The 11,794-nt window shown below is 25.4% G+C and overlaps 1 protein-coding gene across 1 annotated transcript in view; it reads right to left on the minus strand.

Annotated features, from left to right (window-relative positions):
- LOC105366346 (probable ATP-dependent RNA helicase DHX35) overlaps window positions 1-11,794 on the minus strand; it is a 34,401-nt gene continuing 22,607 nt past the window's right edge. Inside the window, exons 4-11 of the mRNA XM_011504761.1 lie at window positions 4,833-4,973; window positions 2,970-3,297; window positions 2,318-2,464; window positions 2,080-2,219; window positions 1,451-1,739; window positions 643-948; window positions 374-527; window positions 1-306 (exon numbers count right to left, since the gene is read on the minus strand). Coding sequence (XP_011503063.1) covers window positions 186-306; window positions 374-527; window positions 643-948; window positions 1,451-1,739; window positions 2,080-2,219; window positions 2,318-2,464; window positions 2,970-3,297; window positions 4,833-4,973 — 1,626 coding nt within the window. The 3' untranslated portion in view covers window positions 1-185. The remainder of the gene's footprint in view (window positions 307-373; window positions 528-642; window positions 949-1,450; window positions 1,740-2,079; window positions 2,220-2,317; window positions 2,465-2,969; window positions 3,298-4,832; window positions 4,974-11,794) is intronic.

The following is an 11,794-nucleotide window of genomic DNA, read 5'->3' on the forward strand; positions in this document are numbered from 1 at the left end:
ATAAAATTTTTATAATTAAAATTGCAAAGTTATACAATTTTCGAAATTATCGTTATAAATTTTGGAGAGTGGTAGTGAGCGATTAATTAATCGAATCGACACAGATTACGATAATCTAATGGTAAATATTCCTGTACAATGTACTAAAAATAAAATTGAGTCTTATGAAATTAAAAATTTGATATTTAATCAATTGCAGTCTTCTGATAGAAATGAGGCGCCAATTCCACCAGCCATTCGGGTTTAATCACAGTTAATTCTCTCATATACGTTTTATTCGTTTGCAAAATTTCACCAAATAAAATCCTGCAATTGAAATGCATTATTACATTTGGATATGGGATTTTTCAAATATGAATCAAGTCTATATTACCATTGCGGTTGTTCCAATGTATAAAGACAGCTATTTGGATGAATGTATAAATCTTTGTTTCCTCTAACGGTTTTATAAACTCCGCTATAGTGTAAATAAGCAGCATGAGGGAAAAGTCCAGATGTTATGCATTTAAGAATGCCTTCGACAGTTACTGTTAACATGAATTCATTTTTAATATATATATATATATATACACACATATACACACAACAATATTGTACTGATAAAGTCATATAGCATATGTCGTTAAATTAAATATTCCTAACCTGAACAGGATTTCATGGGTATTTGCAATTTTTTAATTAATTTTCTCATCTGGATTCGAATTTCCGTCACTCTCTTCATGGCCTTGCTATTGATAAAATATTTTTGACACCAGTGATTGGTCTTATTCTTTTCATAAGCCGTATAAACATTTAGTAATGTCAATAAGTCTCCTTCTTCAACTTCGAACATACGATGAGCTATACGAGCTTTTATTGCAGCCTGTCCGCTGTTTGGACGTATAAATACATTTTGAACTTGCATCATGGCCAATATCGTTGTTATCTCTTCGGAGCATCCCATTTCACCTTATGAAGAACATTATAAATACATTTTAATACAATGAGCTAATTTAAGAATAATATGTAGAGGTAGTGGGCTGATGTTATAACAACAATTCGATTGTAAGGAGGCAAATTAAAATCAAAAATTTTTTCCAAAGCATAATTCCGCACGAGCGATATCGCTTTAACCGAAAAGCTTTCAATTCCAATTGAATATTAAAATTAATATGTTTAATTACGGAAGAAGAAAAGAAGAAAAGAAGAAAGGAAGAAAAGAAGAAAAGAAGAAAAGAAGAAAAGAAGAAAAGAAGAAAAACAAAAAAAAAAACAAGAAAAAAACTCACTACTAGCTAACTCATGACGTAAAAAATTATTAATTCATCTTCATTCATTCATTCTATTAATTAATGTCAAACTGTATATCGAATTGGCTAGGTATTAAATGTAAATATTATTGTCGTAGGTAGAGTATTGGGTGGGTAGAGTGGGTGGTTTGGTGGAAGACTAAAACACTTGGAAAATTCACCAGACGTAATGATGCACTTGGCGAACACTGGATCGAGCGGTATTTCTGCCATCATCAAACCCAAAGGATTACTCAATTCTCCATTATCGTTAATTGCTCCCAGGGCATATAATAATTCTAATGCCGAAAGCAAGCTTTTACTTGGCGGTGAGGATGGAAAACTGAACCTCAATACATTATCGATACCTAATGCCTTCAGTTGCAAAACGGCTGGAGCTAAATCCGAGCGTTGCATTTCTGGGGGAGTTGCGTCGATCAATTCTTTAAAAGCTTGTTCCGTATAAAGCCTTTAATGAAAAGCCAGTCTCGTTAATATTGGTGCGAATATTATTTGCACGATGCGTCGATCGATGGTAATTTGGATGGTAAAGGTTAGATGGTAAATTATGAAATACGAAAAGTGTATTAAGCAATTGGTTAAGGGAAATAGGCTTGTCTTCGATAGTTCAAGACAACCAACATTCATTATTTCATCATCTAATATAACTTTCCATTTCATATTAGACGCAGGTATAGATTTTATTTTCTAAATATGAATTGGTGATTAGTTGCTTTTCAATTATGGAAATGGATTGTATCGATGCGCTAAAAAATATATATATATATATATATATATCGAAGCCCTAACTGTACGCTTTTCCCGATCTCGTTCTTCCAGCTCTGCCGGCCCTTTGGTCCGCCGAAGCTTTGGATATCGGAGCAATTATTAAACTATTTGTTTGCGTTTCAGCATCGAACCACGGAAGTTTGACAAAGCCACAATCGATGACTAAAATGTATTTTAACGTTCATTATAAGCGCTTACTTAAAGTTAAATAAATAATAAAAAGAAACGAAAAACAATAAAGACGCGAATAATATAGTTACCATATGTTATGTTAGGTATGGTAATAGAAGTTTCCGCGATATTAGTGGCTATAACGACTTTTCGACTGTCGTTCGACGTTTTCCAAAATACTTTCAATTGCTCGGAATTCGGTAATGAGCCGTAAATCGGCAAAGGCATCAATTTCACTGTAAATTTAGACAAATTTTACAAAATAAATCCAATAAAACATGATGCGCCTCCAATGAAAATAAAGCATAAAAATTAGTATTTTTGAGAAATTAAATAAATTAAATGACCTATAAATATCCAAAGTATTGAAATATGAAAAATTAATGCTATAGGTTAGCGAGCTTTTCGCAAACTTTAAGCACAACTTGCTCTTACATATTCTTAATTCACAATTTATACTTTTAATTATATGCCTTAATAAGCTAATAATAATAAGCTAATAATAAGCTAATGGAGAGGAAATTATCTCGTGTGCAATTTTTGGGACTCATGGTGTAAGCATAAGCGATTCGCGATAAGAATAATGTAAGAAAAAGTTAACTAATTAAAGTTTAACTTTAATAAACGTTAATTAAACTTTAACTAATTAAAGTTAAAAAATAAAAACATTCGTTGGCATTAGTACCGGAGCATTCGAGAATCATTGGATGATTTAACTAGGTAGCCATCCGCTTTACCTACATTGTCCTTCTTTCACGATCTTGGCGTGTTCTGCTAGAAGAGAAACAGCTCGGTCGACTTCGTCCATGCCAGTAAGGAAAGCGAGAATGTCGCCTGGCCCCTCGGACTCGTTGATCTTTATAGCCGTCTCGACGACGGCATTTACATAATTGGCCAATGATTCGACCGTGTAGAGGATCTCGATAGGATAGAGACGTCCCGCAACGCTCAGGATTGTCGCCGTATCCTTGTCCCGGCTTTTGCTGCTTTGATTAGTGTTGAAGAAGTCACGTAATTCCTCCGCGTCCACCGTTGCCGACGATACGATTACCCGTAAACTCTTCCGTTTCTACATTGGAAAACGAAATTACTTATCACCATGCTCGTGCACATTATGATTATTTATTTATTTTTTTTTTTTTTTTTTTTTTCTTGAGGGTGAAATGGATAGTTGAGTTAATGCTCGTTGATTTATAAATAATGATGGTATATATTGCTATGTCGTTCAATGCATAAGATATTAATAAATTAATAAAATATTAATACAATTGACGTGTTTTAGTGATATTTCACATAAATTTCACATAAAGTCATACCTTTATGATTATAAAAACTGATTATAAAGCAAAAGTACTTTGTTATCGAATGAATTGTTCGTCGTGCGATTGAGAAACTTTCATTTAACTAACTACATTAATTAAGATGAATTTTTGGAAAGATTTTTTTTTTTTTTTTTTTTTTTTTTTTTTTTTTTAATTCAAGTAAAATGTCACAGCTTCTAAACAAAGGATTAATTAAAGCACACAGTTACAAAAATTTTATAAGCAATACTTGAGCGAACAATTTGATAAAAATATTAAATTATCGATCTCTCAAAACTATAATAATTGGAGTTTACTATTGAAAGTAGAATTTCGATATTTTAATTGGATAGCATCCACTATGAATATATAAAAATAATATAAAAGCGAGCTATTAAATACAAAATTAATATGTATATGAAATGTAATAATTAAAATGTATATGAAACATCGACAAAATTGAAATTAAATTGATAAATGTACATTGATTAAAATCTAACATAAAGTAAATTTTGTCTTATATTTATAATCGACGACACAGTGGATTATAGAATTTAAAACTTTAAAATTCTACAAAAAAAAAAAAAAAAAAAAAAAAAAAAAAAAAAACCAATACTACAAATATTTTAGAAAAATATATCATAAATAGAGGGGAGCTGAAAATTTCAATAATTATGTATATCTATGTACAATTTATGAAAAATTAAAAACAATAATAAAGAAATATATTGTCTCACTTGGATAATTTATGTCTAAGCCACCTTATATAATTCAAATTAAACGATGACATCAGTAACTTACGTTGACCTCATATCTTCTGGTTCTAAGATATCGTCATAATCGTCTTTTGTAAGTATAAAAAACAAATTATCGCTGATTAAACTTCAATAAGTATTCGACAATATAACAATTTATAATTGTATTTTTTATTCTGAATATTGTAACGTTTTTCTTTCAAGGAACGTTAATATTTATAATTGTAAATGCAAAACTGATTTATATGATTGATTTTTGATTTTAAAACAATGTTAATATGTAATTATATATAGAGTACGATTGTTGATGAAATAAAATAACCATTGAACTTATATATATATTATTAAATAACATTAAAATACTTTTAAAATGAAAATAAATAATTTTTTATATTTAAAATTTTAAATACTCCCTTTTAGATAAAACCCACAAATATAGTATAATTAATAAATTTGTATGTAAAATGGTTTTCCATTTTCACTAATATTAATATTACTATTAAACTTCGATATATTCGTTCGCCATAAATATATTTTTCTATTATTACCCTTAAAATCTTCTTAAGAAGACCCATTATAATATCGGTTAACATCGTTCTTTCATGAACCTCATCTAAGATAATAACACTATAATTTGTGAGTAATGGATCACCCATCATTTCTCGTAATAGTATTCCTTCCGTCAGATACTGAAAATAAAGGAACAATTAATTAATTAATTTATCTTATACATTTATAAGAAATTTATTACAACTAATTGAATACAAAGATAAATCGAGTAAATAATATACGAAATAAGTACTACTGGGGATAAAATAATTAAATACTATTTATGCAAAAATGTATTTGTTTAAATAATTTCTATATGTGAAAGAATTAAAATTTCTAGTGAATAATGTCCTTTTCTCATCCAATTACCTTATAACGTATATTTATTTATAACATTTATAATAAAATACCTTTAGCTACATAAATATATAATTTTATGAAATTTTACAATTATTTCATTTAACTGCATTTTCATTTTATTATTTTACAAAGTAATTTTATTGGTCTTATCAAGTTCATTCGAAAGATCTCTATAAAGAAAAAGTACTCATTTATTTATTTAATCGTACTATTAACGACGACATCTTTTTCAATGCTACTATCGTGGTATTTTTAATGATAAATTAATAATTAATCCAATAAAATTAAGTAATTTTTATAACATAAATACTAATGATTATATATATATATATATATATATATATATATATATATATATATTAACTGTCTTAAGCCAAATGAATTTTAATGATATAAATTTATTATCACAACACTGATACGACAAATTCTGCAAACATAATAAGTTACTGAATAAATATACGTTATTAATTATTTCCCAATTCAGACAAGAATTTAAAAATAATACAGAACATTTTCAGAGTCTTAAGTCCTTTAGAATATAAATAATATACAAAATATTATTAATAATTTAATAGTATATTTAATGATATGTGTAAACACATGGTGAGAAAATTATGTTGCCATTGTAATTATAAAAAATAGTTCTTTGACCTAAAAACAATTTTGCGACTAAACGGGTATAAAATATTCAAAAAATTTCATTTTTACAATGATTTTCTCACGTTATTAATTTATAATATATTTTACATCTTTCAAGATTATTATATTGTTATATATTGAAATTATTAGGATAAATAAATATTTGAACAAATAATGAAAGTATATAAAATACTGAAATATTATATGTTTGAATTAAAAAAAATTTTTAAAGAAATGATTTACAATAGAAGATTTAATCATATAATTAGTGAATATATCGATTTTTTATTTTCATTTCTTCTACAGTACCATTATATTATAAAATAACTTTATATTTATCATAAATTTTAATAAATGTACACGGATAAGGAAGAAACATAGATTGAAGGTTTAGTTATTTATTGTTATTATCAAAATGATAAGAATTCAAAGACATATTTTCTAGATTTCATTTTTTAGTATTAAAAATTCTAAAACACTGTTATTTATATTTTATTATACACATTGTGCGTACGTGATTTAAAATATGAACAACTCTAAAGATAGAAAAATTGTATTCTTTTACTTTACATAATTATATAATCTTTACATTATAATCGTTTATGTTCGCAAATGTTCTTATCTAATAAATAGTTAATTCTCTATTTTTAGAATTTTTTCCACCTTTATATATATATATATATATATATATATATTTATTTATACCTTTATTTTCGAAAATATAAATTAAAAATTAAAGTAAATATGATAATGTATGTAAACACTTATTTCCTATAGATTTTTGCTCTGAATCTGATAAGATATTAGATTTTAAAAGCGTTAAGATAAGGTATTCATTATTAATAATCTTTCGATTCTTTTTTGTAATGCAGCCTTGAATTTTGCTCTACTTTTATAATACTACATTTCAATATATATATATATTTCTGCCACTTATTAACAATAATCGATCAAACTTTGTTGCACTATTTATTAAATATTTAAAAATATAAAACATTTGTTTAAATTGTTAATGTTTACATCTGGATTTATTATTGTATGCGTTTATTTTTATTTATCGCTCACTCTCTCTCTCTCTCTCTCTTTATATATATATATATATATATATATATATAGATATATATAATATTTAAAATAGTACAATGTCAAAGTTAATTGTCATTTGAAACTACATTGCTAGACAATATACTTAAAAACATTAGAAGTATAATCGAGCTTTGCCAAATAATTTTATAGTTGATGAGTAAATATAATAATGAAATGCAAGAAATATTACGAAAAAGCATAATGCTGAAAAAAGAATAATAAATAAAAAATTGACCAAAAACAACTTATTTATTATAAAGTTTTAAAGAACGTTACAAGACTTCGAAATTACATCGTTATTCGTCCTCGTGATTATTGCATCGATTGCATGATTTAATAGACAATTCTCTAACAATGCAAAATATGTCTAACGGTTGTTTTGAAAGCTAATATTGAGGAAGTCATTTAGCTTGGAATAACTCGAACTCGGAATAAATCTTGTTTCTTATACAAGAAATATGCAAGTACGCGCAACTCAATTCAAGCAAAAGGGAAATATTTATTTTTTATACGGAATTACGTCGCATTATTAAAATGAGATTATATGCGTGACGTGTATTCTGCGAAATCTGAATTTTTTTCCTTAACTGTGCAGCAACCCGATCTCTGGATTCGCAATGAATATTTAGCAGAGCTACATTTATATCCACCCACATAAGAGGTGGCGATTCAAGAATTTGACTTAGTTAGGATACACGAGACTTCGTGATCTTTATTTTTGTAGTCATAGTTTATTATGAATAAGGCCAGATATAATAAGCATAAGTTATTGGAGAAAAAAAAAACATTTTTTTCTTTTTAAATAACAGAATATTGAATGAAAAGTCATTCATAGCTTCTGAAAATATCGAGTGTTAACAACATTTTGTATTAAAATGCCTAATAATCAATAGTATTGTATTTTATATAGGAAATTTCCTTAAAAAATAAAATCAAATTTTTTCCTCCATTACGGAAATTATGTATATTATAGTGTTTTATTGATAATGTCAAAGTTAAATAAATAAATAAATCTTAAAAACTTGGCAATAATATAGAAAAATTTATGAAGTAGATACTATTTCATTTATTTTATAATGAATTATGTTAATCGTATTAAAAATAATTCAATAAAATCAAGAATTCCTCTTTATTTTCGGAACAATCTGGTAATATTATGTATCAGTTAACAATACTGTCTGTTTCAATAAATTATCATAACACGAGAATCGTAGAAGAACTGTTTTTTTTTTTTTTCCCAATGGAATTATTACAAATTACATACAAATAAAACGTAATGCATAAGTATCGTATTTGATAGAACCTCATTTAATTTACTGATTTATACATTTAATTCTCGTAAATTTAATACAATTCTTTTTTAATCATACTGTACAAACATTATCAATGATTATAATGTATTTATACTTAGGCAATAACTTGTATTAAGTATGTTGCAAAATATTATTGTCTCTAATGTATTTCATAATTATCAGAATTTATGTATATATCAATAAAAATTATAACGTATGATATATTGACTAATATTGTATTTCCATTAAAAGAAATATGTTTCATACAATTCCTCCATTACCACTCATGGATACGCGTACATAATTATAAAGATATTAATATATTGTAAATCAATCCCTATATTTTGTTCAGTAATTTTTGTTTTTTTTTCTCTCTTTTTTTTTTTTTTTTTTTTTTTTTTTTTGTAACCATTTACTGAAGTGGCATCGTACAAAATAAATATAATATTATAAAATAAAATTAATTAATTAAGATGGCATTTTCCTACATTTCTCGTTTCTCGACTTAATTTAAATTCACTTTCATTCGCCAATTTATACAGTATACAGTAATAAATAAACATGCATGAAAATAGTAGCACAAATTTATAAATAATTAAAAAACCGTATGAGAAAGCTATATTTATTGCAATGTCTGTAGGTCAGGGAAACTCGTATTCTAATATAAAGAATAACAAGAATAACAACGATTATTATGAGTGCAAATTACACACAATTTCTATTTTACAGATAAAGAACAAAGGTGAAGTTTATTTCTCACGAGTTCCCATTTCTGACAAGATAAATGCCCGAGAAGCGTTCTTTACTTTAATTTCATACTGTCGCAAAAAAAAACAATTATGAAAAAGTCCAATTTATACATTCTATTAAAAGTATTTTTATTTCACTACTTGATACTTGATAAGATTGATTTAAAGTCTGAATAATAATAGATAATCCCTTTATATCAAGATTAGAGATATAATTCAGCATTAATTATAGTATGTTAACAATTATTAACTATTGCTCTTATCGAAAAAGTATGATTAATTAATTCAAGTAGTATTATTATAGAATAAATAGTCCTGATAATTTTTATCACAATTTAAATACATTTAATTATGTTTTCAACAAAACAACTCAATTTATGTACAAGTGATTTTTTAATTTTCATACGTACTTATTATTATTACATTTAACTATGTTCTTCTAACTTCATAGTGAGTTACGAATTTAACGTTATGACGGAAAAATTACTTAATTAATTTTTCATTTATCGAAGTTTTATCATAAATGCATTCATTCTTACGTTTGTGTCGCGATCGTCAATCCGTATTGTTCGAGATCGATAGCACGATCCATCTTTGTCTTTACAAGTAGCCAAACGATGAAGAAAAAATAAATGATTGAAATTAGTCTTTTAGTAATGAAAATATCTATAAGGTACCACTGCTGTTCACAATGAAAGATAATAAAGCGAAAGTGTGGGAGTTAGATAAGGTGTACATAATATATATATATATATATATATATAAGATAAATTAATAAAAACGAGTGTTTAATGAGCTGTTAATAAAATGTAATAGTAAAATTATTAAGTGTATAACAGCAATGGTTATTCGTATAATTAATATAATTATTCAATTCCTATTATTTTTATAAATATTGTTAATAAGATCTCATTAGATTTAAAGTTAGAAGTGATATAAAAAAATTTTTTTACGAGACCCATTCTATAACAATGTTTACGAACCAATATAATACTAAACTCTATAATAATCATCTATAATTTATGTTTATTTTACGTAATAATCATATAAAATATATAGCGATGCTCTATTAAATAGAGATAAAAGCTATAATGTATAAATTGTAGATTTGTTTGCTTTGTTCGTGAGTTGTTCGGGCATGTAGAGGTCAATTTGAAAAATTAACAAAATATTTTGCTTGGATTATGCTTGGATGGTTATTTAAATTTACTAAAACGATGTGCACAATTATGTTTTGTAGATACACGAATACTTACAAATACAGTTAATGAAAATTATTTTTTATGAAAATCCGAGAAATTAAAATTAAGCTTTAAATCGGTCGTAATTTGTTATTTAAACAAATTTTCACGCGTATATGAAAGTTTATGAGTAAATATTGAAATGGAAATTGCATTAAAAGTTATAGTCTTATTTTTAACGTAGTTTATAAATTTTTTAAATTATTCTTTAACAAATTAATAATACACATGCAAAGATAGACGTTTGATTTATTAATGATTATTTCAATAACAAACAAATTCTTCATGATTTTTACATTCTTTTTTAAAAAGAAATTTGTACATTTAAACAAAAATTTAATAAATTAATATTGTTATTTTATAGTTAATGATGCCGTTTTATTTTAGTATTCTAAATACTAAGTCAAGTTATATTTGAAGTAATATTTGAGGAGTTTCTGAGACAGATAAATATTTAAATAGATAAATATTTTAATACATTGTACTTTTATAGAATTTTTAAACATATGATATATATTAGCCATTTAAAATAATAGTTAGCCAGGTACTTACTATCTTACATAAGAATACAAATTATTTATTGATTATAGTAAGAATGAGTCATTAAAAGTTAGTTTGACAAAATATGTTTACCATTAACTAATTTCATATTTGACTTTTATCTTTGAAATATGCAACTATCTTAATACATATTTCTTTTTGGTATCTTAAACTTTTATTACGATAGTTTGCCTAATGTATCATACTCATGTCAGATTGTTGATAAAGCATATATCATAATAATATCCAATATTATATACAATCATTCTTCCAACGGTATAACGTATTTGCAATATAAATGAAACTTTAAGAAATATAAATTTCACTTTTCACTGCATGCCAGGAGCGAATTAATTCGATATACAAAAAATATGATACATTATTAGAGAAAATTAAAAGAAAAATTTTTAATTTCTCTCTCTCTTTTTTTTTAATAAAGTTACTCTTTTATAAGCATAATTTGCAATATAAAACATGATTAATTGATTCCTAAATAATTGATTTTTTATATTTAAAACTTTTTACGTACGTATATAGAGTAAATATACGTACGTAAATTTAAATTATTCAAAATTGTCTCATTTATTTAGAATTCATCGATATATTGGCAGTAAAAATTGTTAATTAGGAAATACATTGTTGTTTAAATTTCTATACACTGTGAAACCATTTCTTCAGAAACTTTCACAAACAACCAGTGTGTATTCATTTAGACATAAAATTAATTTATTAAAATATTTTTATTATAACGATTAGGGTATTTAGAAAACAAAAAAAAAATTACTAACTATAAATTATTTATGCAATGTACTTAAATACAAAGTGAGTAAATTATTTAACAATTCTGTCAGCAATTGTTCATTTTACACGTAAATTGTGAAAGAATGTCAACGTATTTGTTAAGTAAGTAATTGCTGATCTGTGAGATATAGATTTTATAGAACGAAGATAATATATGTATTAGTTGCTGCAATACAAAATTAGGTGAAAAAATGTCATTGTATGTGATCTTAATGAGTTTATTTCTTAATATTAATTATTGTGATGTAGCAAA

This window comes from Ceratosolen solmsi, unplaced genomic scaffold (assembly GCF_000503995.2).
Source record: "Ceratosolen solmsi marchali unplaced genomic scaffold, CerSol_1.0 scaffold70, whole genome shotgun sequence".
In the NCBI taxonomy this organism is placed as follows: Eukaryota; Metazoa; Arthropoda; class Insecta; order Hymenoptera; family Agaonidae; genus Ceratosolen; species Ceratosolen solmsi.